Source organism: Diadema antillarum, unplaced genomic scaffold (genome assembly GCF_040938485.1).
Source record: "Diadema antillarum isolate AM-2024a unplaced genomic scaffold, OU_Dant_1.0 seq00000264_RagTag, whole genome shotgun sequence".
Lineage (NCBI taxonomy): Eukaryota > Metazoa > Echinodermata > Echinoidea > Diadematoida > Diadematidae > Diadema > Diadema antillarum.
In genome coordinates, this window is record NW_027271302.1 from 634,255 (window position 1) to 662,026 (window position 27,772).

Consider the following 27,772-nt stretch of genomic DNA (forward strand, 5'->3'; position numbering starts at 1 on the left):
TTTTCCTTTGATCTGTTTTTTTTTTTCTTTTTTTCTTTTTGCAGATATTTCCATCCTCCTTTTTGGTCCCAATAGCTTTGTGGACATCCTTTGCAAAGTTTGCCTTGCTGCTCCAGTTAAAACACACCTTTTTTTATGTGAAAACAGCAGGCACCAGAGCCATCAATTTCAACGCAATAAGGTTGCAGTGAATTGCATCTACATGGTTCAAATTCTGTCACTTTTTAAAGTTTACAGAAAAGTGTCCGAAGGAAAAACAAAAAGAAAGAAATATGTTGGATGACAACAATCCTATGTCAAACCATTCTACTTAACCTAATGCAACCTTTTGTTGTATTTATTTAACTCTTTAAATGAAAAATTCAGGGGGTTTAAGGTCTAGAGGAGGTTTCACCTCCATTTTCAAGTTTGATTGGAAGAAGCCACACATGCATACTTCCCCTGAATTACTACAATGATTTGATCCATTTGTTCAAGTGAATCTAGATACTACATTTGTACCATGAGTGGCACAATTGTAGACACTGAATCTTTAGCTCTTATGTACAAATCTTTTGTACAAAATACCTCACATACAAATACTCGGTAGATCAAAAGCTCTTCTATAGCTGCAGATTGGGGAAAGGTTTCTTAGTTTAAGTACCATCACGGTCTCTGTAAATTCTTTTCTTAGAAAAATTGTTCAATAGATGGTTTTAGTTATTTATACAAGATTTCATACATCTATCCGTCTTTTTCTGTACACACGAATGTCAAGGCATTGGTCGTTTGTGGCCAGAGAAACTGACCATGATCAAGAAAATTGGGGAGACTTTGATGGCAGCAGAGTGGTGCTGTTGCATAGTGGGAAGTATGTAGAAATGAACTTACTTACGAAGCCTTGCATCTTACTCAGTTCAAAGAGCCACAAGACGGACATTAGACAGTTTCCTAGTTGTACATGTTTACAAACCACACTTGTTATCAAAGTTTTCACCAGTCTCTTTTTTACTTATAAAAATGCACCTTTGGAAATTGGATGTCAGTAATCACAGTACACTTTGACAAATCTGCAGGCATTTTCCTCAAGAATGACTGTTTACAAACACTGTACACACTTAATTTCAACTGCTGCTCAATGCTTTTGTAACTTGAAGCCAAAAAAGAATTTAATAATTGTTGAAGTGGTGTGTATTTAACTGGAACCTAACACAAAGAGACACTGAAACGTCAAATCATTTGCACTTCTTGCAATAAATCAACTCCCTTTTCAGCAAATCTGCCTCGCCAAAGAAATGCCCTACAGGTGCTACAGATGCTAGCTGTTCTATAAATAACTTTTTGTTAATCTTGTACATGTAGTCTAACATGCATGACAACAATTGTACATACTTCTTTGCAGTTTGAAGAAAGCAACATTTTAAGATACTGCACCACAAGTTTGCAATTTGTCTTAACCTTGAATGTAAAACAAAAAAAGTACTACCAATAACAGTTTCATTGTAGCACCCGTTTACTACATATTGCAACAGTTAAAATCTAAAACACAGCATTGTGGAAACACAAACATCACAGAACATATTAAACACAAATGTCAAAACTTCAAATTATGTTCTTGTACCTTAAAACTCAGCCTTTTATCAACGTTGTCTTGAACTGAAATGTACTAAGTGAAATGATAATCTCAAGAGAATATCAAATACTCTTGATATTTCATCCATCAATAACTTAACTTTTCCAATTGACATTAAGTTTTCTTTTTTTTTCCAAGTTCACAATATCACACACGCAACTCCTCAGTTGGATATTTACACTGACAATCTTAGTTGGGACCATAAATATACAAATTACATAGAGCCTATATCCAGATCAATTGAAAGCTCAATTGGATATTGTCGATTCTGAACATTTTTCAAACAAGTTGTTTTAGGAAGAAAGGAAGTTTTCTTTTTTATGAGAATCTATGAAGTTCGCATTGCTCATTGGCTATCATATAGCATTTTTTGTTATATTCTCTATACAATACCTTTTTTTCTCTCAATCACTCTGCATTATTTTACAATCAAATATTTTCTTCATGTGCAATGTGTTCCCATTGCACAATGTTAATGTCAATATATTAATAGACATAATATTTTCTATTCAATAATTGAAGCATATCTGGCATACCCTGCCTTTGCTAATTTTGTATGGAATGATTTCTTGAGAGAAAAGAAAGATACATAAGCAACCAAATTCACAAATCCACAAAGAAATTCAAATCAATGTCAATGTACAAGGTTAAAGTTCTTTTACCTTGCTTTCGAAATCAACTTACTCTACTACAAATGAACAATTCATCTCCTTAAATCAAATTGTGATATGAAGAATCAATAAATGTCTTAAAAACAGACTACCATCCTACAACTTTTCTACTTAATAATTAACGCAACAGTTGTGTTTTAAAAACATGCAAACACCAATAATGATTTTGAAAAGAATAAAACATCAATAAATGTCTAGAAGATACATTTGTCTAGTCTAGAAACAATTTAACTGTAGTGATGCAAACATGTAAATCTCAACTTGCATCTTAACTGACTTTAAAAATCTATCATCAAATACATAAAAGCAATCATATCAGAAGATATCACTCTCCAGGATTTAAAAAAAAATCCTTGCAGCTTGTTCAACGTCCCTTACAATGCCCAAGTTGTTGCAGGCTCTTTTCTTCATATGCCAACATCTTCCTTCCGCCAAATCAAGAGTCTATGACTTCTGCTTGTTGCTTTTGAAACTGACTTGCAGTGTACGCTTGCCATTCAGCTGATATCCATTCAGCGCCTGAATGGCACTCAGTGCCTCGTCATAGTTGAGCATGTTGACAAATCCATAGCCTTTGCACCTCTGGTTTGGCTGGTCTCGGACAACTTTGACATTGGTGACAGCGCCATACGGCCCGAATAACTGCCACAGCAGACCATCCTCGCAGTCAGCTGGAAGGTTGTACACAAAGATGCACCATCCCTGGCCATTGTTTGTCATGGCTTGCAGGTTCATGTGGGAGATGACATCTGTGCTGGTCAGTGGGTTGAACCTAGAGCCAAGATAAAATGGGTACGTTAGGATTCCCCTCACACACGAAAAAAAAAACAAACAAACAAACAAAGACAAAACTGGGCATAGTCTATGTCTTTCATCAGGTTTCTTTATCACGACTTGCATTCATATTGGAATATGTATAAAAATGTGTATCTACCTTAAAGTTTAAGGATCTCAAAACCTATTCATACTCGGTTCAAAGATTGAAAAACCAGCAGTTTGGTTGCAAGTCTTGGCAGTACATATATATTCAACATTGAACTGAGACATAGGAACAAAATTGTAAACAGATGTTGAAATCTAATCATCAATGCATTAGTACATGTAACAGGGAAGCAGAAAAACCTGAAATAAATGAAAACATAATTGCAAAGATGTACAGGTCACAGTGATGCTGCAAAGGAACTGTTAAAAAAATACTATACATGTATAAACATCAAAACAGTCACAACCAGAAGTTTAGACAACGAGTGTGTTTGCTTCAAAAATAAAATACATATGTAAAGTATAGATGGAGGTGGAAATCAACAAATGTATGTAATTGGGTTACTAATATATCCTTTCACCTGCCAGTGTCTTGGCAGACAACAAAATTATAAAAGGAAAATGGATGCAGACACAATGCAGGAATACCATGGTAACAGAGCAAAGAATTATTTGAAAACAAGGTAGGACATTTTATCTACAGTGATTACACATCCAGTTTTGGGAATAAGGATACTTCCAAACAGGTAGATTTGTTAGTACACACCATTTCTGTTAGCAAATCAAGAGTATTACTGTAATATTTCACAATTCAGAGGATGTTTTATTTGGCGACGGATCAATTTGCTCAAGACTATTTTACATGTCCTTCAGCTTGCACTCACATAAAACACACAACTCAAAACACAACTATCAAACAATTGAAATAAACTTACAAATACAGCATGGCTCAAGGAACTGAAAGGCATCAAAACTTAAAAAGGGCTTTTTTCCATCTTTGTAATATGAACATGCACACAACAAACCAGCCAATGATACACAAGGCTGTTGGAAAACGGTGAACGTAAAACTCAACGTTGAAAACATTTTCGTTTTGTTCTGTTGTGTTCAATAACTGGAGTACTCACATGAAGTTCTTTGGCAAAAGTTTGCCAATCAAGCCCTGCATCTTGGTACCCATTTGCTGCCACCTAAATACAAAGTTGGGGGAGTTGGAATTTCTTTGCACAGTAAATTGCTTTCTAAAACTTGATTCCTTTTCTGTTCAAGAGCTGCTCACACACTTCAAAGAACTTGATGACAACAAAGCACACCACACCTCTCGCATGTCAATGATTATCAGAACTGCATATCACCCAGTTGTCAAAGTAAACACACAAATTGAAAGGACAGACACACAAGGGAATGGACTGGAGGTGAAAGGATATTTGGCTTTTTTCTTGGTTTTTGCTTGAATTTTTTGTTTTTTTTTTAACTTGGGGGACTGTTGTACGAATAAAGTCTTTCGAATAGAGGCTTCTTGGAAGTAAAGCACTGGGTTATCTTTTTTGAAGACACACTTGCACAAGTTCCTTGAACATGATCCGAGGCAAGACAAAAACCTGACCATATGTTCCTAAAGAGACATCAACGACTACGAAGACCCATTGCCAAAGATGTACAGGTAATCACTATGGTGATGTAGTTTGCACACATGTGAAAACTGCAAACTAGTTGCCACTGGGCGATCAAGAGTCGCCAACTCCCAATTTACCCCCCCCCCCCAAAAAAAAAAAAAAAAAAAAAAGAGAGAGAGAGAGAGAAATGTCTGAAGTCACAAAGTGTTGTTTGTGCAGGCTTTTCTTTTGCTTGATGATCTTATCTCATACAGCTCGCATGGTAGTATTTTTTTTTTTTCTTTTGATGCGATGCCAGTGTAAAGCTTTGACGAAAGCCATTTGAAGTGAGCTATCACTGGATCCAGTGAAACAAGACATGTGATTGCGCTGGTTGGATTATATCTGGCTTTCCAAAGTTTGATAAAATGCAATCGAGCATAGTAGTTTTAATACATGTACATGTTGGTAATGCGGAAATAATTTCACTGACGAACAAATGGAAATGTCTACAATATTAGTATAAAAGTCAAAGGCAGCTTTCAATATCTAATATCTCTCTAGTTTCTTCTCAAATGGAAATTGTTTGGATATTGCTTGTAACCATGCCAGAAATTATATTTTGTTGATTTTGGGGTTTCTCCTGTTGTCAAGACATCTAAAAGTACAGGATGAAAAAATGGCGGTCATTTGGAAAATGGGTCATACAAGATTTATGCATCATCTGCCACCAACAGGTATTCCATTCTTGGTTATGAAGTGAAACCCATGAACATTTTCTGTTTCAGTGTACATTGTACAATGTAGATGGACGAGAACTAAACTGCAACAATCACTTTGCTAGTAAACTGTTTACAAGGTTCTTACATATTATATAGAAAAGGTTTAGATACAAATGCACCTTTACTAAAGATCCTTTTTTAAAAAACCTATTTTAGCAAACTGGAATTTCACTGTCACAATGCAGGTTGTGATATGCAATGATCAAACGCCGCATATACTATTATGCTGCTCTATTCACATGTTTTTCCCTACCAACAGCACAGGATGCCCGAAACCTGCTAAATTGCATCAGAAAATGTATCCAAGACAACCATGGTAAGGCTGAGAGATCCGTTACACCATCCATTGAAACTACCGATGGCCTGCTTCACGTCTGCACCGCATGCTAATGGGACGGTAAACACTCTGTCAGGTGTATTCTAAACAATGTCTGGATGGGGATATTGCACACTGCTCGCTGTGCACAAATACACCATCGGTGTGCACTGGATGCATTTTGCAAATTGTTAGAAAAAACGAAAAAATAAAAATAAGCAAGCCCGTTTGTTATGCATACAGATGTGAGTCTTCTGGGAATACTTCAACCAGGTAATGAATTTGCTCCTCCAGTGAAACATTGGCGATATAATTCCAGTCCAAATATTATTGATTTTTAACTCCAAATGTAAATCACACATTGGATTATTCGAAAGATAATGCACCTTTTTGTTCACAACACCCTTGCAGCAACTGGGAGTACAGTCGCTACATCAAGACGGAAAATATTCCCCACGGTAAATTGCATGCATCAGCGATGACCGACAATAGACCGGCGGAGATATTCAGATAGTCACACTCCACACCATCAGGTGAAGGAAAGAAAAAATAAATGGCAGTGATACATTCCAATCTGGCATTCCTTGAAATACATGTAAGGAATAGAAAGGATATTTTGACAGAATTTGTCTTACCGGAAGCAGTGAGCCATGTGTCTCATTGGTCCAATGAAGTTTTGGGTCCCCGCCGTTGAAGCACCTCCAACCCGCCGAGGGGAGAGTGTAGGGGAGATAATGGGCATCTGCTGGTACATCTGCTGTAAACACTTTTGGTAGTGCTGTCCAGGATTGTTCGCGAATTTAACAACAAGAGGGTCTTTTCCCCCATGTGGAACGGTACCATTCAGGCCTTCGATAGCCTTCTCAGCCTCTGTGCGCCTGTCGAAACGAACAAATCCAACACCACGGGGGCGTCCTGTGCAGGTGGAAACAAAGTGTTTCATACCCTTGTCAGCAAGAGATGAAAACTTGGGAAGTATTTGTAATCTTTATATAGCACAAGAAGCTAATTGTCCAATCAACTTTCAAAGAAAAAAGGTAAATCAAATTCTAGGTCATGCCAACTGCCCATCAAAATATCAATGACAAGTTTCCAACCTCTGCTCGACTCTAGCCCGAGCATCTTGACAGCAGTGAAGTATATAATGTTCCTCTGATCACATCAGCATTAGTGCTGCTGTGTAGCTCTAATAGACCATTCATAATTGCATTGTGCGACTTGCTTTGTGATGCTGCTGTGGAGAGCAGCAGCATGCTGTGCCCAGCAGCCTCTTGCCACATGTGCCTCGATTTTCCCAGGAAAATAGGAAAGTCACTGAAATTTGACTCTAGCATGTTCACGAACTAACCACACGTGTGATAGGATTTACCAAGATTTCTGTAATGCATCGATTTGCAAAGCTGTTTTTTGGACAATGGATTTGTTTACATGAAATTCACCTCGCATCATAGTTCACTGGATGTAGATTTTCATTTCCTTTTATGCCTTGAATATACTGGTAAAAGCCGTTATTTTTGCAAGGGTTTCATTTTCATGAATTTAAGGAATCGCTGTTAAACCAAGAATTTAACACAAAAAAAATATTGCCATGTACAGGAAAGTTGTGGAGCGAACAAAAACCTCAGTGTGAAATCATGAAAAACATCTCGCAAAAATGTCTGACCTATTTGCGAAAATATCTGTACATGAAAATATCAAACAGCTTTTACATTATCTAAGTTGAACAATGTTTGACTCCTGTCTAACGGGCAGGAATCAAACCATGAACAAGCTAACATAAACAAATGAACAAGGCACACATTTTTTCTGTGCGTGTCCTGAAAAATATCCAAAGTTGGGGGTGGGCGTTATCCACAAATGCGAGTACCATGTCTATGTTTGTTTTTTTGGTTTTTTCACCCAATGTCCAAAGTCGGTGTGTGCCTTATGTTTACAGTACTGGCTGCCAACTATATTTGCAATGGACACTTGACAAATTGTGTAACTAATATGTTTACATCTATATAGGTCTTAAAACAATAACATACAGGCTAAAGATTTTTCATGTTGGCCTTGTTATCTGAACAAGAGTTTAAAAGGTCAGACAAGACAATAATGCTCACCACACTCATGGTCCAGAAGGAGGCGCGAACAAATGATGCGGCCATAAGATGTGAACAAGTTGTCCAAATCGCACTGTGTGTAGTGTTTTGGTATGCCACTGATGTACAGATTAGCATCCTTGATGGCCTGACTGGAAGGTCTGGCGAAGGAAACCTGCAAAAATGGGAGAAAAATTACATCAAGGTCAAACACTGGAAAAATAATCTGTCACAATGAATATTTGGTAGTTACGAGTTGGTCAATTCTGGGCCTTTACAGGTTCAGTATATAAGCGGAGACAGTTTGATAAGATTATGTGTAGCTTCAAATACATAATGCTTCTTATATCTTTTCGAGTGAAAGACTTGATATATTACACTTTAAGTGTCAAAAATTTACAATCTTGACACTGATTTTTTTTTAAATTGATCATAGTTTTCAGCGCATGGTCATCTGAGCCATTTTTATGGTCTTGTAAAACAAATGTGCATGTAAGCATACTGATTATGCCTTGTGGTATGTCCTCTGTAATAGCTACATTAATCTGCGGCGACAAAAAGCATACAGACAGCTCATGCAGATGAGGAAATGACGGCATTTGGAATACAAAGTTTCCAAATAGCTTCGATTTCTAAAAGCAGTGTTGTTATATCATTTACATCATAAAGGAAATCATTTGTTACACTTTATGAAAAAAATGAATGGTAGTTTCCTTGCACAGCAAAACCAACAAAATCACCGATTTCCAGCAAATATCAAAACATCCAGGCTCAATACATTAATGTGACACACCTAAACCTTTTGACCAATCTTGCAGACCGAAGAAGTGCAAGCAATCGAGAAAATTAATTAACAGGAGCATGGAATGGAATTTTACAACCATCTACTGACGACTTATTTTGAAACAATCATGGCGAGTGTCCTTGTGCAGCTTGACAGCAAATCCCTAGCACTCAGTCACTGGGTACAAGAGTTGATTGAATGGTCCAATTCAGATTGACAGTTTATTTGAACAGATGCAGGCAAAAGTATAAAGCAGCAAAGCAAGCCTTCTTCCTCCAATTCCAATACATCAACACGTCTGGCAATCAACCCCGACCAAATCCACCGCATATTGCAGTTTTGAAGCACCTCTCCCCGCAATCTCAAATGTGCAGCCAAACAATGGCAGATCGGTCGAGACTTCCCGCCTGCCATTTTTATGGCTCACAAAGCAAAGGCAGTGTGGCGATCAGCAGAAAAATTGTCTGGGAGGTGGAGATTGGATGTGAGCCACCAGATGAGGTTCATTTGATGGTGAAATATAAGAAACAAATTTTGATGGTAATCAGACTGTAGCAATACCTGCAATGTGTCATGTACAGACACTTCATAAAAACAGATTTTAACTTATTAGACATAGCAATGCTATCAGAGGCTTGCATTATAATCCTGCTATAGGAATTGAAGCTTTAACTCAAATCTTTGCAAGTTCCTGTTTCCGTTCTATATGCTATGTTTGAAATTATGAAGTCGATGGATATGTAAACAATACATTTCCTCTACTTCAAATATCCTACACACTACTACGAAAGCACCTGTAAGCCACATGGTCTTGGAGAAAGCTTGCGTCACTCGAAACAAAGAGCTTCCTTTGAATTAGCCACAGAACACAGTCATAGGATGGTGAATAATCATGTACACCCAGAGATTATACAGGAAGGGAGCCAATTTCCTTCCTCCTGCGTTTATAGACAGAGCGTGCATCAATAAACAGTGTTGGCTATCATAAGTAGGCGAGGGGCTTATTCATGACTAATTCATAAAGTAGGCTGGTTGGTGCTGCCACGAAAATGCATTGTAGATGGTGTATTCCATTGACTAGGAAGATGTACTTTATAATTAGATGTGGTCTTTTATCTTCTGAAGATGATGAAACACTGTTCATGTGAATATAACATCCTGTTCTCTACTCAATTTTTATTCATTTTTTTTTTTTTTGGGGGGGGGAGTGGTGAGGAAATTATTCTCAAGTATAGTATACACTACAAAGAAAACTTGGAGCCATTACACATCATAGGTGTTGGTGTGCATGTTATTTATATTAGATCAAAGTACATGCATTAATGCATCTGACCAACCAAGTCATTTGAAAATCCATAATCCCAGTGCAGAAAGGATTGTACATATGGGACGATACTGAAAACCCACTTCATAAGCATCAAGACCAAACATATAGCAGGCATTGTCAACACATCCCACTACCAATGTGTAAGAATATGTTGCAAATGCTACACTAGATTTCCCTTTCAGATCTGCCGTGTTTGCAGACAATTCTCGCCGAAGCACTTTGCTATCTCCGATTACAGGAGGGAAGAAAGGCTCAGTCATCACCTGAGGGGATCAGTCTGAAGACTGGAACAGCTGCAGAACCTGTATGCTGCCAATTACCTTTCTTATTTTATCTCTCACTCTTATCTGGGTGCTGGGTACCATTCCTTAGAGGAAGTCAAATTCAGAGTTGACATGCCCCCAAATATTGAGCAATAGCCTATTCCTTCCTGCTTTCCAGTTCACTTGGGTAGTTGTTGCAAAAACACCACATGCATGAGCTGTCTGTCCCGAGTATGCTTAGGCAATGTATCATCTAGATATCTAGTCATCTTTGTAATCTTCCTGTGAGCAAAAACCTCTAGACATATTTTCCCCTTATTTTTGTCACTGCAAATATGCTCATGTATAACACATCGATGCTTAAAGGAAAATGTTTCACCACCTCACCACTGTAGAGACAAATGTCCGATTCCATTAATTTATTACTAGAACAGCTCTAAAAATCTGAGAAATGTGTTCTACCACCTATTTTGAAGATGGATGTCTAGTCTCGTTACTCCTTATTCACTTTATGTCATATGGAAGTATGTATGAGCACACATACAGCTGTACGCATACACACAGACACACACACACAAACACAGGGATACATAGGCACAAATGCTACAAATAATAACATCTGCAACATATTCTATTAAAAGAAAATGGAGGTCCCGAAAGCTGCAGGAAATTAAATCTAGTGCTCCTTCCCATGTGGTTTGGTGAGTAATGCAATTTTTCAGACATTCATATTAGACATCCTTTCAACCCCTCCTAAATGCTACAGTCTCACATAAATGCATGCGGTGTTTCTACAGTCGACCCGTCTTGTGCATTAGGGCATTAGGGAGGGAAAAGGAGACCACATTAAAGCACAAGATGTTCCAAGTTGAAGGTCAAGAATATAATTTGGAATTTCCAATTGACAAGGATTTAGAAATATTTGTACTCTTGGCACTTTCATAGAGTGTCTATTGATCTTTTTTTCATAACATGGGTAGATTTCTATATTGTTGGGAAGGGGGGGGGGGGGATCTTACATGTCTCAATTTGAAGTCGATATTCGATTGCCACAGCCTGTACAAAATTGAATATGGTTGTGTACAAAGACTGAATGTGAGGAATTGGCTTTGATAATGGCCAGAAGATTCGTGGCACACTTCATGTATCTACACAGCTGACTTATATAGCACAGATTTTGTCATTTGTAATGACGATTATCAAAAAGGGAAATTGTCTTTTGAAACTTTCTCCTGAACTTTCCTATATGAGCCAAGAGAAACAAGGATTTTTGACAAGAAAAACCAGATGCAGAAAAGCTTGCAAGTGGTGTACATTTGTGATACAGTACAAAGAAAAATAAAAGAACCGAATCACAACCAAAATGGTGCTCAATTCTTGTAGCAATTCTAAAGGAAAATGTAATTGTGAAAGCACACATAAATAGGATGAGAGGATATTGCATAGATTTTGCAGGTTCAACTTTGCAGGTTCAATCTTTGTCTATATAAATGATTTTAATCCATCCATATTATAATGTAAGCAACATCTTTTTTATCAATTACTTTCCTGCCACTTGGACTTCATTTATAAACAAGTCTATGAAAAATTGCTTGATGCAACTCCATAGTGTACAAAATTTTGTAATCATGCATTCAAGGTCCCTCTGGTAAGCCTGTGTGGATGCATGGTAAATTTTGAACATATTTTTGGAAAGCAAAATGTTGCCACTTGCTTGAGCCATCCCATATAAAACAAAGATTACATGGATATCTGCAGTTCAATTTAAGCAAAAACTAATAATGATGCACAACAAACACCTTTTTTTCAGACACTGCAGGGGATTGCATAAAAAATAGTTGTCTTAAACAGGGAAAAAAAAAAACTCTTCAGACAGCTTGTCCGCATCGTTGCAAGTGTTGGCCACGCAAGATGACCTGTGCATATAGATCATACAAATAGGCAGAGGAGCAGCACACCAAATGTTAAGATAAAACATTAAAATGTTAAAAACTGAACACTCAAAATAAAGTGGCACTGGCATGCAAACAAACAAAACAAAGTAAATTAAAAAATAGTTATAAGTACCTTTATGGTCTTACACTGCAGTCTAAGACCATTTAACGTTTTGACGGCCTTCAGAGCATCAGCAGGTTTCAGATAATTTACGAAACCATAACCAAGGGACTGGCCTGTAAAATGTAAAATAAATCAAAAAGAAATAGAAATGATAAATAATAGGGCCAAGACTAATATCTATATACATGTCATGGACATAAATCATAGATCATCTAGAAACTACAGAATTGCAAACATACAAAACATACAAAATAAATATCAATGGCAATGTTAGTAAAATTATGTAAACATTAGTTCATTACTGGCTCACACTTTTACTACAGACTATGGCACTGATGGCAATCTGTGTGAAATGACATTACAATGTACCTCTTTCACTGTACTATCAATACACACCCTAGCATTGTGGCACCCGTTTGCTACAACAGTCGTGTTTATGTTCCAATGTAGGCAAGTAGAAATGTTGTTGCAATATATTGTTCATAAATTGTCCCAATACAAACAATTATCATACAAATAAATCATTTCATACAGATTTTTCTTTTTTAATCAAAAGTATCTCGCATGTACAAATCAGGGAAAATTTTTCCTGGTATCAAATTGCTAGATACATTTCTCATGCCACTGCTGCAGAAGCAGTTTCCTTTACTAGAGGTATACAGGATACCATTTGAACTATTATTCATCTGCAGAAATTGCTACCCAAATTTGAGGTGGAAAGTGACTCTCTGCAAATAGTTCAAATAATTCAACCCACTGATGATTTTGTTACCAATATTCTAAAAGTAGCTATCACTAAAACTGTTCAAAGAATATCCATTTGGGGAACAAGTGTTGCTACTGTACTGCTGCTCGGCGAATTTGTAAGCCTCCCTTGTGCCATACATGTGTATAAAGTTCACTATCCACGAAACACAGACAATTACAGGCCCCATTTAATTTTGGTATATTAAAAGCAATTCTATCAAACAAGGCACATCAGCTTTGGATCATTCTTTAACCTTTCAAAATACATTTCGATAGCATAAAAGACAGAAATTAATACTGAAAATCTACTTCCAGTCAACATACTGTACTTAAGCCGTTTTGTCACTCCGAAAATTGGAGCTTTTCTCCGACAGTCTCAAGTCTTTCATGGGATTTCCCTGGTTCAATCACCAAAATCATTCAGAAGCATATGGTGTAACATTCAGTGGAGGTAAACACATTGGATGTGGTCAGAGACAGTAGCACTGCTGTATACATTGGACAGATGACACCTATACAGTGTAGTTTGCTTCCTCCACTTCATTTTCAGTGTAAGGAGGATTTGGATTCTAAGATACCCGTACACTGTATGAAGTCCTTTGTTCTAAACATGAAGAAATGTCTACATTTTGCCTGTAGAGATATATAAACTCATTTTCAGTCGCACAGAAAGTGACACTGAGGTTGCATACAAGGTACATTCAAAATTTCAATACTCAAACAATTACCAGTTTCATATCCCAGATTGGGATAGTCCTCAAAAGGGTTACAAGGTTTTAATGCAACAGCAAGTGGAAATGCCTTCAAGTGCTTTATAGGAGTGTAGTGTGTTCTACAAAGCAAAGTGTGTTTGATTATTCATACCATGTATACATGTACATGTTTACCACCACTATTGGGTCAATTTTTCTTTTCCCCTTGGATCATTATCAAGCAGCAACACACGTGCACAGCAGGAAGTGGCTAATCATGTGACCTGCCTCTAATATCGCACACTAGGTAAAAGGCCTAAAACAAAGAATCAATTGCACCAAAGCACATCAGTGAAAGGGTGGCAATGCACAAAGTCCCCTATGTCTGGATCATTTGTTTTGCGCATACAGCTTTACTTCGACTATGAGCAAATCCATTTACATCCAGCTGGAATGTTCATCGTGGATTGGTGTAATATAGCAAATAAATTGTACAGGTTGTTCATCTTCAGATAGTAAAGTAAATTTACATTTGGCCCTCACTTTCATGACAATTTTAGTCAACAACCATCTCCACTGCAGATGATTAAGCATAACTGCATGCTGAATGTAATGGGGAACAGAGAGGGTTAGTGTGTGCCATACTCTAAGAACTACCATTGGTGCAATAAACGAGTTAATATTCTTATTTTGATCCCTTATGCAATCAATTTGAGAACAAGACCCATTTCCTTTTGTTTATAAAGCACGCCATATGCCAATGTAAGTGGGTCCTACATGTGTGAAATGTAGAGATTCATCACACCTGGAAAATTTCCTTCATAGTTACACAGCCATTTTCCCCCTGATAGAAATCTGCTGTGTTCTCAAACCATCAGTGCCAGTTACTATAAGACATGTTTATCACTTAAGGGAATTTTTCAATGGAATTGTCATTGAAAGGAGACGCAATTTCCAGCCATGCCAGGTCAAATTGAAAATCCACATGCCCATCAGAATTACTCTACTATGCATTCGTGCCAAAGTTCAACTTGACGATCTTAGATATTTGTGAATAGCCACAATGTCGTTGCCATTTTAATGATCTGTTAAGAATTGTATGTGTATTATATAAAGTAGTACAGTCTTTTGCACATCTTTCTTTTATTCATGTCATTTTCTGAATTTTGTGTCATATTGCACAGCTGTCAAAAAATCTGTGGCACATTGAGTGAAAAGGATAAACAGCTTGGCATTTCCATCCACTGTATACACCTTTTGCCCTTTCTCGTTGCTTTATACCGATGAACAGTTGCATACAAAATGACATCCTCCGCTACATGTTGCTTGCTCCTTATAGTAACTCAAGCTCGCTTTTATTATCTCGGCGATAGAGTAGACGGGATGTCCCTGCAAGCGCAGTCAGACAACGAGTAAAATCAGAAAATGTGACATCTGTGCTCTCTAATGCGGTAATGCTTGCACTTTGCCATTCTCTTCTCTTCCTCTTTCTCCTCTTTCTGGCCAGAGCATAGCATCAATCATGTTGAAAGGGAGATTTGAAGGGAAACGGATAACTGCATACTACAAGCAGGACATTTTACATGTGCATCTGCATCAGTTATGCATGGAGATCAATCGAGACCTCTTGTCCCGCAGACTGCAAGCACAGGACAGCTTAGGTGTATTTGTAGCATGCATACCATGTACACGTATAATGTACATTGTTGCATGCTCCTGCAGCTGCATATGATATGCATCTGAAATTTAATATAGCGCAAGGTTTCTGGTTATGTTGAAGAACTGCCATCTGATTCTCATTTTGTCCCATCTGATTTTATCAAAATTTACAAGTGCAGTAGTTCTACATTTGGTACACACTTGTAATGGTTTTACATTTTGTAGTTGTTGCATTGTTCTCATATTTTTGTACAAGTTTCTCAGATTTGCACAATTCATGCTTCTTTGTTTACAGAGAAATGGTAAATTCTTTATGCAAAGTGTGATACATTTACCGCTAGTTTGAATGGCAAAAACATTTACCTCCAATGTTTTTGGTTTACCCTGGCATATTAGCAGATTCAAACACCCTTGTGCATAAGATTATTCAAAACCAAAATGGCTCACAATACTTGTAACCTGGTGCACTATCAACATCAGGTCAGACACCAGTGTAGTGTATCAAGATTATAGCAAGGGTTTGCCTCGACAAATTTTGTAGCCATTTTAATTAAATAGCAGCCAGTCCTCGGCAGTCCAAAATAAGGTCACGGAGGGTTGAGGTTATAAATACATGCTTCTCTGTTCACAGCAAGTTGACAGTGGATGCATCTGTATCTTACAAGTATACAAGCACTCCATTTGTGGATCAATTATGATAATGGCTCTTTGACGGGTAGCTGTACGACAAAAATACAAATGCAAACGCACACAATGCCTACGTTCCTTTCTCTCTCGGCCACACCAGGATATGGTGATTATGAATATCCATCAGCCAATTTCTTGTTTTGGTAAATATGCCAAGTCTGATATGCAGGATCCATATCGCATGTGACGGTGCCCAAGCATTCACGGAGCAATGCTGCACATGTCCAACCACCTACTTGAATTCTGCTCGAATTCCCTGCTGTCTTTTCATCAAAACATCACATAAATCACTTTAAGCACAGGAGGCATCTTGAACCATTGCAACTATTGTCCAAATGTCTGTCATACTGCCTGCTGCCTTTTTGGACCTGCCTTCCAGCTAATGGAATAATCTAAAAATCAGATAAAGGAGGCATCTCATGAACAGGAGGTGATCAGCAATTTGATCAATCCATTTTAAAGAGAAAGTAAATTCCTGGAGACTAAAATACATTTTCATCTACCAAGGGGGATTCTTGATCCCTATAAGATGATCCCTTCAAACAATCTCATTGGCATTTATTTGTTTTACTGTTTAATTCTACATGGATCTTTAAAAGATTTACTCTGCCAATGAATGGTAAATAGTTTTTGTGTATTAAAAAGATGAAACTTTATCGCATTTGCGTGCTACAATGCTTTGAAATATTCTTCTCAGAAAACCATCTCCCCGTCCCTCCCCATCCCCCCCCCCCCCCACCAATTTGTTTGTTGCGTTTTATTTCACTTTTTTTGTTTCTATACAAATGTTTTCATGTACAGCACAATTTCATCACTTCTATGACTGGTATTTTCTAGCATTGGAAAATGAAACAGTTTGCCAGTTCCATAAATCATGTAATTGACGTAGTACAAACTAGATAAACCCCTTCATAAATTCCCAAAATGAAGGACACGAGACGTCGGAAGTAGATGGGCATAGAAGTCAAGTGCACACAGGAGCAGTTGTGCCTTTTTGGCTGTGGATTCATTACAGTCCGACAGAAGCACTCGCTTCGACTCCTAATCCCTGCATGCATGATATACAGGGGACACGCACTCTGCACCACTAGCACATGTACATTGTATGGCAATATCACCTGCATATAGATGCTTCAGGAATACATGAATTTTGTTTATTGTGCAAGTTATCTTGATGTAAACATGCATCAAATTCTGTCATACCTACGAATGTCAAATGCATGTGGTTCTATGAACTGCTTCTGTTGCTGACCGTTAATGAAATGTACAAGTGTATGATGGGCATACACAGTACGATCAAATATATACGACCAACCGTATGCTTCCAATTTCTAATCCCCCACCCCCATTACTGGATCAGGCATACTCATCTAGGCATCCAGAAGTCTAGAATGGGAAAATGACATATCATCCTTTTCACAAGCAATTAGTAATTGTGCAATTAGTTTGTGATGTGAAATGGGTAAGGGTGCTCTCATGCAGATAAGTTTATGAAGCATGACATGAGGCTGGCATGCCTCGTTCATCAAGCAAACAATGACACAGAAAGTATACATGTCCCATTGCGTTGTAATCATAGGGGGCTGAAGATGCCAGTTTGAAGGGAAAGCTCCAACAGATTTCCTCCAATCATTACCAAAGCAAGGCTGCACAGTAGAGATGCAGTTGCTGTGGTATTAAATGGTTCCTTTCAGGTGTCACGACTGACATGGGAGAACTCCCCTTTGGGTGTGAAACATTTAGAAATTATTTTGCACTCCAAGGCAAAAAAAAAACACAAAAAACACTTTTCATGGTAAAGTAAAGGTACCCCTGAAAAGTATTTTCTCTAAAGACATTTTAGTGCGAGACCTGAACCAATACAAAAACAAAGAAATTTACAGACAAATTCCTCCGTACCCTACTTGACCAGCAAATTTGATAAACTTGGATAATCAACTTAAAACAAAAGACCGAACCATTTACGCTTGGCCAGATATGTTTATGATTTCACAATTCAGTGGACTGATTGGCAGTCTGGGAAGTTAGAAATTTAGCTGGTCACTCACCTGTCAGCTTGTCGCGCACAAGTTTGCAGGATTCAATCTCCCCAAACTTCCCAAACAGAGACTTCATCTCATCCTGGGCCATGTTCTGTGGCAAGTAGTTGACGATGAGATTCGTCTTGCTGTCTTCGTCAGGAACGTTTGTCACTACCGGCTTCATGATCCCACCATTTTGCATCGCAGGCTGGACAGTCTGAGCTTCCATGTTGTCTGCAGTAAATAGAAGAAAACGGAAATACTATAATATAATGCTCTTCATTTGGTAAAGATGTTCGTTCATTCACAACATACAAGTTCATACCCACCCTCCCCCCTTTACAAAAACATTGCGATTTCAAAAAAAAAAAATGTGGCCAGTATTAAAAAAAGAAAGTACCAGTAGTTTCTCATCCGGATTTGCCAAGAGAGAGGAGATGGAGGTCTTTGCTACTATATACGCCTTATATTTGACAAGTCTAATTTTTCGTGAATCGCAACTTCCTGACAATTTCCCAAGCGATTAAATTTGCGATTGTGGAGTATAGTATTGAACGGAGAAATGTATGCATGCATGTCACATTCATGTTGGGAATAGAGTTAATATTTTTGCGTTATTTCTGTTTGCAAAAAGCACCCGACTCGCAAAATCTGTGAAAACGAAAACCTCGCGAAATATCTAGCAAATACAGTACCGTATTGCTATCTTACTATATTGATCAGAAGCCACTGCACCCATGTGCAATTGCAAGCTAGCGCAAAGCACTGGTGTAGTTAGGCACCGCCTGCACAATGATTTTCAATCGTGCATAAATGCTAAACATTTCACAGCCCAAAATACTTGCATCCAATTCTCCAAAGTCAAGTAAAAGTTGAATATTTGCCGTTACTTTACACTATAAACAATTTTGGGATGACTTTACAATGCTGCTGTGTAACTTGTACATATATCGTACCGATGGCTGCGTTACCTTGCAGGTATCATACCATGACCGACTGCCAAGTATAGCCAGCAGAACTTCAAGTCGAGCAATCAAGTTATTCCGTAATATGTAAAAGTATCTTAGTGTCTTCCACCAGACTTTGCATACTCCCTTGCAGACTCCGATGCAAGTGTTAGGTTTTGAAATATTTAGGGCGAGTTTGGACACGTTTGAAAATCGCGTATGGGGCAGTGCGAAACCACATTATAACGTCCTAGCGGACCCTAGTACAACATGTACATGTGAATATTCTTTGAAACCAAGCCCGGCTCATAATGTGCATACAATGAACATGAATGTATACAATGTAGAGACAACTTGTCCCTTCACTACCTACAGAGTACCAGTGCTGATGTTCTCAACATTGTCCAGTGCACAGTAGCACACTACATACATTTGTACATTGTAACAGGGCTGTTTTCTCATTTTTGCGGAGTACAATAGTGTAAACACACTATCAGGAGATTCCAATGCAATGCATGGACAACATTACAATCAGTAGGCCTTAGATGTGAATTTCCTTTTTTTCTGTCCAAAAGTAGAAAAATTCAAAAAAGTTGATGTGGCAACTCAAAAAGGATGCAGAGAGGGATGCGAGACTGTGTATTTTCATCAGCACTTTGAAAATAGTAAATAGAAAAGTTGGATGGATTGCCAAAATTGGATGTGCAAGGGGACAAAAAAGTACTTTTACTTGGCTTACATCACAGTAACGCTCCATTACTTTTCATATCAACATGCCATTCAATGGTTGATATTTCAATAACTGAAGCCAATTATGTTGCTACAATTATCTAACGACTTTCCAGATTGATTTTTATCCAGGGCCACCCATCCTGGTAGGAAAAAAAAAAATGCCCAGTGTGCAGAAGTGCACATGCCATGGCACGTTTGATTATGGGCTACAGCTGCTGTAGATGGATCAAAACAAAAATCAATATTTTCTATTTACACTTCAACACCCGCAAAACCAAACAGTGTTCCGTTTACAAGTGGGGTGCTTTGAGAAATCATGTAAACATACATGTCCTTAGAATTGACAAACCAAAAAGGCAAATACTTGCAATTCGAATAATCTATTTTTTGTCCAAGATATTTCATGAACTTGACAGTAAATTGAATATTTGTAGCAATTTGCAGTTTATATAGTTCATTTTCAGATTTACTTCCCCTTGAACACAATGTTGCTTGCAGCAGGAGAGCCTGCTGACCAACAATATTTTCAATGTTCAAGAAAAATCCCCCAATAGGGGGGGGGGGGAGGGGGGGCATAAACATGTTCTATTGACCATGTTATACAACACTGCTTTTGTTACGAGACTCTTCCTGTAGAAAACCCCCAATTGTGCACCATACAAACATGGTGGACACGTGCAAGTAAATCTGTGTTAGACACAAAAGGGACATATTGGATGCAATAAATCTTGCAGGGGGGGGGGGGATGAGATGGCAGACTTCGGAGATAACATCGAGTGAGAGAGGCCAATTCCTGCTATGTCTGGAGGAAAATGCAAGATGAGATGCGAGTAATGTGTCGCTATGGAGAAGGTCTGGATATAAAGGGAGTGAATGTGCATGGCAGGATTTAGTCTAGTGCAATTTTACCTGAATTGTGCAATGGCGTTATGCAAACTGTTTATCTAGAATGTCAAGTTAGCATATCATGAAATTAAAATATAGGAAAAAAGATACTTGCTTAGAAATATTTTATTCCCCGAATTTCAATATCTACATTTCAAAGGCGCAAAGAAAATTGATGATATCTAAATTCAACAGAACAATGTACCAGGTACATACAGTATTACTATGAAAAGTCGTGTAGGGATTGTGTAAACATTACATAAACATTTGAGTAATTATCTATCTGAACCTCTGCTAATCACATCAAGGGATAGTTTGATCAGAGATAAAACCTACTTCCCAATCTCGGAAATTTGACCGTCAAATTGCTCTGGGATGAGTAATCCCAGTTGAGAGAGAAATTGTTTCATTATTCAAGTAATGCCACTTGCACAGATGACAGAAATGGAATCACGCTGCGTCTGTCAGCCCTACCTCTACCCTAGTCTTCTTCTACAGCATTTCTTATTGATCGTTTGCCCTGTGTGCATTCACGCCTTCGTGTCCACCATCGCCAATTCTCCCCCCTTCTTCACCAGACACCTATGTAGGTCATGAACCACGCCAACATACCAGCCTGCATAGTTTCTGCCCCACTACACCCGAACGTCTGATGTATGATGGCGATACGTGTGCACACCCACAGCTTTATTAGCTGCACTTCTAGCAAGTATTGCCAATTTGTGTAGCATATTTTATTCATTACACATGGCTTACAACACGTTTCCAGTAAGCTCGTTGCATATCAGACAAGACAAAGACTATGTTATTTACATTAGTACCATTTTCAAACACCTCTGCTTAAGTGTCTTTTGTCCAGTGTACTACATACTACCTAATTGATGCTGCAATGGAAAAGCCGACAACCAACTTCTTTGGGGAAAGCAGCAAAGTTGCTCTTATTCGTACAAGTGAAAAGGAACATCTGTCTAGCATCATACAATTTTCATGTACACAAGTGTCTATTGTAGACTGAATGTAGGCTCCATTCCCTGTATATTCTCACCATTCCTATTCAAGGAGCACCCAACAATAGATTGACGGCAATGGCAGGAGGTCAAGAAGGCATACACAGCCAACAGTAGCTTCCTCGGTCTGCCACATATGTCTGGCCCCAATGATTTATTGTGTAGTCGAGGCGATTGTGATCAGAGATGGAGGATGGGCAGATGTCGTGTGTGGAAGGAGATGTGGCCAACAATGGAAATTGCCCCAACCAAGAAGGAATCTTACATCTCAACATCTACATGCATCAGTAATGCAGGGCACATCCCGAGCGAAGCGTTCTTCATGCACACAACATAAACACTGGTTTTACACATCTTTTGCACCTCGCCGACATAATTAAAAGTGTATAGTGATGTCATTCTACATTTCATCCCTGTTGGATACAGTATCCTATGCCACAAGAAATACATCTGACTCCAGTTAATCTACCTTCATATAATGTGTTTACATCTAAGGAAGATTTGATTTTTCTGCTTTGAGTCAGGTTAAAAGAGCTGATATTTTTTATATGTTTCACAAGATTTTATAAATAAGTAATGCAGTGTGTACCACCCTGCCAATGTTGGCATCATACACGCTTCTCTCAAAAAGGTTTTCACAATTACACTGCACAGTGCATTCCCATTATAATGAAGTCCTTGGGACCGGCAGTTTTCTTTCATTATATTGAAATTTTGCTGTAACCAAACAAATAAAGAATAAGAAAAGAGGATAATTGTTGCAGCCTGAATTTCTATTTCGTTGTAACTGGAATTCTGCTATAACCGTGTTCGTTATGACAGGAGTGCACTGTACCAAAGTTTGCCAGGCTAAGTAAATGCCATAATGTGAAAAGAGTTTTAGTAATATTAAGATAGAACAGGAGTAATTCTAAAACCAAGGCGAATATTAAGATCCCAAATTTCGGCTTTGATATGACACACTTGGCGCAAATTCTCTAAATTGATGAGCATGCACAAGATCTGGGTATTCATATAAAATCTCTCCAGAGATTCCAGTATAAAATCATATAGCTTTTGCTTGCAAATAAAAAGTGCTGACTTTTGTTCTGTGTGTACTGAATTCCTTCAAACATGAACATACATGTATTTCAAGTCTAATATTCTGCAGTATAACAAAGAAAAACAGAAAATGTGTCTTTCAGTTGAGCCTTCAGGGGTCATAAATCTTTTTTATTCGTCAGAAAATGTGCTCTAGGCCTATAGCAAAATACCCAAATTAATGAAATGTCAATTAGTTACAGCAAAATATCCATTCGTTACTTGGTGGGATGGTGGAAAGTCTCTGGAATAACCAGTTCAGGGCTACAGTTTAGACATGTGCAGAAACGAATTTACTTCTCAGCCATTCTCAGTAAGCTTGCAATGATGCCATGTTTGATCCCTACAAACTTGAAAGGCACCTGCTATTCTTTACATGAGTGCTTGGGGGCTAATCATAATACGTTCATGCTTACCCAATGTGGGCATGAGCGTGCCTTGGGTTTGGAATACACGAACTTGCTAAAAGCAGCCATGACATTGCACACTCGGAAATGGATAGAATTCGGGGGGGGGGGGGGGGGGGGGGGATGGGGATGGGGGCTAAAGTAAGACTCGTTCTTTGTCTCGTACGTGGAAGGTTTAGTAGAGACATATTTGGGGTTGCCTATTGTTAACACTACCGCTGCAACCACATGTTGTTTGTACAGTCGCCCTGCTTTTAGCCATTTGTGATAACAGTTTTTCCAAACACCAGCTCAAGTTACACATGTCCTCCCAACAGGAGACTTGCCCATGGTGTAGAAATATCTTTGGGAAAATGCCCTTGTTTCTGAAAACCTTGCAAGATTATATTTTAGCACCATGGACACGTGTATGTCATTCAGATTAAAATATCCGGAGGCCTACTCGCGTCGGGCACTTCTAATTGAAAGGCTACTTGGGAAGTTTCTAAATGTTACATTGAGGTACTGCAGTTGCAATGCTGCTCCAGAAAGCATTCAATTGCATCCTTTTGTCGACCCCAACTGCTTTGATATCATTTTACAAATGCCATAGATATAATAAACTTTTAGTGCCGTCATGGCTTGAGTTTTAATGTGGGGAATTAAGATGGTGCTATCCGAATGAAAACAAGACTGGGTCTAAAGGGGGAAACCCTAGATCTGACACAGATCCCACCAGCAAATTGGGCACATGTGTAACATGATCTACATGTAGCCGGAAAACTGGTCCCCATTTGCTGGTAGGCTTGTACTACAGGACAGCAGCACTCTTTCCCTCATGTCTAAAGCGATTCATCTAGTCTCGAGAAAACTGCAAGTAGGTCTTGGTTGATATGAACCACTCCCCCACCCCATCACCCCTGCCATTCCCCCATCTCCCCCCCCCCCCCCCCCACACACACACACACCCTAACACATAGCATAACCACACAAGTCTTGCAGCATTGGGCATAGAAGTTTTTAAACAGAATTCTACCATTTTTTGTTCAATAACACAAAATTTTCCACGTCCTATACCAGAAGTAGCCATTCTACCACCAGCCATGAAATACAGTAAATATGCGTAGTAGTTTGCCCATTTCCCTTTCACAAATTGTCTAAATGATTCTCACTACCACACTGTTACGACTAAATCAGTCCAATAAATGTGAAATATTACCTGGACTTCGTGTCCCAATAGACCATATTCAATTTATACATATGAATACTATGGGAAGCATCAAGCAGTGTATCTCATTATCATCTCCCAATTGTATTGAGGTAATTCTGTGTTATCTCATTCTGACAGTTTGTTGTGAAAAGAGGGACAATGCACAGTCCAGTAATTGCATGCAAGGAACACATTTCAGGCATGTTTAAACATATCCATGTCGACAGTGCAATTACCTACTTAATTTCCCCTGGGACACACTGGTCGGGAATAACTTTCATGCAAAGAGTTTCCTCATAGCATGTTTCACATGTGAAGCTTACCCCGCCATAGATACTGACAAAGGATGTATGCAGCAGCAGATTACATTTTGCTTATGCAAATTTTATATGTGGAGTACAAAGAAATCAAGTTCCCTTATTGAGAAATCTGCATAGTTTTGCAAACTTTTGTAGTCAAGTCTAAAATGTATATCGGATTAACAGGTTTACAACTACCAAATAGTTCAGTTCAACAGTGTAAAGGATCCTCCGTTTCGAGCCTGTATCTTGTCGATGCTAAACCTTTGAAACATCCTGTTTAATATTTTGTTTTCTCCAGTGTCAACTATCACATACAATTGTACTTCTACCTTCTAGAATTTTCTTATCATGAAGCAATGTGAATCTTATTCCAATATGAACTATTGATGTTTCATTTTTAATAGATTCATTCAACAATTAGATCATTGAACAGTACAAGACATGGTAACACTACATCTCTTGCAATCTTGATTGGAAATCAATTTGACAATCCATTTCTGAAGCTGTCGAGTATGAGGGGGTGGTGACTAAATCAAATGGAATCCCAAGTTTGATTTGGTCGTTGTTGGCCCAAGAGCTGTGCTGGATGATATAGCCTCTGCATCTACATACATTAAAAAAACCTGCACTAGGGTTCAACCTCCCATGCCAAATTTCAACCACATGCAAATGCACAAATTTCTACATGTAGCAAGGGGCTGAATTTGGACAGTGTCATTGCCAAATTATACTCAACATTAGATATCTCGGACTTGTATGTTAGCAATAAATTTCGAGTTAGCACATCTGCAAAACTTGCCTAGCATAAAGTAGCAAAATTCCCATATTGCATTTATTTCATCTCCAGCAATTAAAAAAAAAAAAAAAATGCACCAAGGTTTTTGACCTCCCATGCCAAAATTCAACCATGCGCAAAAGCATAGGTGTTACATGTAGTCGGCGGTTAAATTTTGGACAGCGTTATATGGTTGAATTATTGGTTGCTTGCTTTTTTTTTAATGTTCCAAGTCAAACTAATTTGATGTCTTCACAGTTACTAACAAGTAACAGTTAGAGTTGTCTAATCTACCTTTGTCAACCAAAAGTTACCAGTTAGTCTATATTCTAAACTAGTAGAAATCTACTAGACTCTAGTTCAAGTGCAAGATATAAAATATTACGCATATTATACAATGATTTTATGATTTCCTATTTAAAGAGTCAACTGTCAAGTCAAAGTTTTTCTGTTTTATAAAGCACAAAGCTTATTCAGTGCACTAGGCGTGCAAGAATTGGCCCACAACAGACTGCCACAGATCCTAATGTCCCAGTAGAAACTGCACAATAAACCTGCAGTCAGAGCACAATAACTATTTTAACCCAGATTCTAACAGTTAGACAGCGGGAAAATTTTGAGGAAAAAGGAGCAGACAAAAAAGGGTCACTGGTGTAGAGAAGAAAGGGTCGCCTTTCTTCCTGCTCAGTCATAACGTAAGCCACAGCGGTAATCTCACGAAGGGTAAACAGAAGCCGTGGCACGCGACACTGGCATGCAGCATTCGCATGCCGTGTATGTAACGGCGAGTGTGGCAGTGCGTGTTCGCGTGGCTGTGCCGCCGATACGCGTGCTGGACTCGCGAGTCGTGCGACGAGCCACGGCCTTCTAACAGTTACACCTTGATGTACTATGTGTGTGGGAGCCGCACAGCTCAACAAGCCATACCGACTCCGCGGAGCACAGCCAGCGGGAAAGCTCCGTTGCCGCACAAGAACCGGCATATAAGCGCACGTTGACAAAGCTAGGCGGGAAACTGGAATCCGTCAACGCTTGATGCTCGGGACAGGAAAACACGAAGAACCAGGCCGACATTGTTCCGAATACTCTGCGTTTTGCAGGCTCTTTTACATATTAGATTCAAAATGGAGTGTTCTCATAGTCATTCATTCAGATCTAAAAAGGCAACTTGCATGATTATCATCTCCATTAGATCCTCGTTCTAACGTTTTAATAGTCTCTAGAACACGTTAAAATGGAGGCTGTCAGATTGAGAATCTATTTCGACCTCGCACTCCACGTCGTTATCTGACTGCATGGCATTTTCTAGGTTCTAAAGAAGGATTCTAACGTTACGTTATTTATTCACGTTCAAACTTTAGACGTGAGTGAGTTTATCAAATCTGTTTTCAATCGATTGTTTTGATAAATCAGTTAAGATGAGCTGACATTCCACATCCTGACCATGTCGATCACCACGTCGAAAGTAGGCCTAAACTTTTACTCTCTACACAAGTGAAGCGTCTTCTAGGACCCAACATGTATTGTTAGGGGTACAAAATTTCTGAACCGGCGACTGTCAATCAAGTTCAGAAGTCGTCCTCAAGTCGACCTCAAACTTCAGTCAAGTCGTTGCTGTCTGGGTAGGGTGCGATTTCGATTAAATTTACAACTTCGGGAGTCATGAATAATAAAAAGAAAATCAGATTCGATTGTACTGAACTGAGTGAACAGGTGGATTTTCTAATGCATTAGATATCTAAATTACAGTTCATTCAGTAGAAATGGTCAAACATGAACTGGAGACACACCAACTTATGCAATATCAGTGTCGAGATTTTAGTACATCTTCACTGACTTCAGGTTGTATAAAAACGTTACGTCGTTAGGCGCTGCTTGTCCTTGGACACGTTTTCAAGCAAACGTTAAATTTAGTTCGAATAAAAATTTTGGCGTGTAGAATAGTATCAAACAATGTTGGGAACACTTACCAATTACGTTGATCATCTGAAAATGTAGGAAGAGGGCTACGCACAATCAAACGGTAAGGAAGAGAATAAATCCTTTTGACTTCGAAGCAAATATCCTCGACCATACGCTGATGGGGCAAACGTGGAGGAGTATTCGGTCGGTCAGCGTTGAGGGATCGAGTCTACATTAACCTCCAACTCCGCGTGAGAGAGCAAAGAGAGAGATGATAACGTAACGTCGCGACGGCAGAACTAGACGGTTGTGATGATGCTCTTGATAAAATACCGTTTAAAAGGATAAGACTTCCTACGATTACCAAAAAAAAAAAGAAAAAGAAAATAACATAAGCTAGTAGACTAATATTGTACAAACCAAAATATGCGCGAGTAGTCTAGTGAGGGTAAAAACTGAATGGACGATTCACACGACCCATCTGACGAA

At 38.6% G+C, this 27,772-nt stretch overlaps 1 protein-coding gene across 2 annotated transcripts; it reads right to left on the minus strand.

Annotated features, from left to right (window-relative positions):
* Nucleotides 1-27,772, minus strand: LOC139729818 (ELAV-like protein 3). 2 transcript variants are annotated; one of them, XM_071640745.1, is made up of 7 exons: nucleotides 27,352-27,772; nucleotides 18,085-18,291; nucleotides 12,261-12,364; nucleotides 7,841-7,994; nucleotides 6,374-6,653; nucleotides 4,173-4,235; nucleotides 1-3,055 (listed from the first exon to the last, which is right to left on the minus strand). In XM_071640745.1, the coding sequence occupies exons 1-7, from the start codon at nucleotides 27,365-27,367 to the stop codon at nucleotides 2,728-2,730; spliced, it is 1,152 nt and encodes a 383-aa protein (XP_071496846.1). In that variant the 5' UTR covers nucleotides 27,368-27,772; the 3' UTR covers nucleotides 1-2,727. The 2 variants fall into 2 exon arrangements, with proteins under 2 accessions (XP_071496846.1, XP_071496847.1); XM_071640746.1 differs by lacking the exon at nucleotides 4,173-4,235.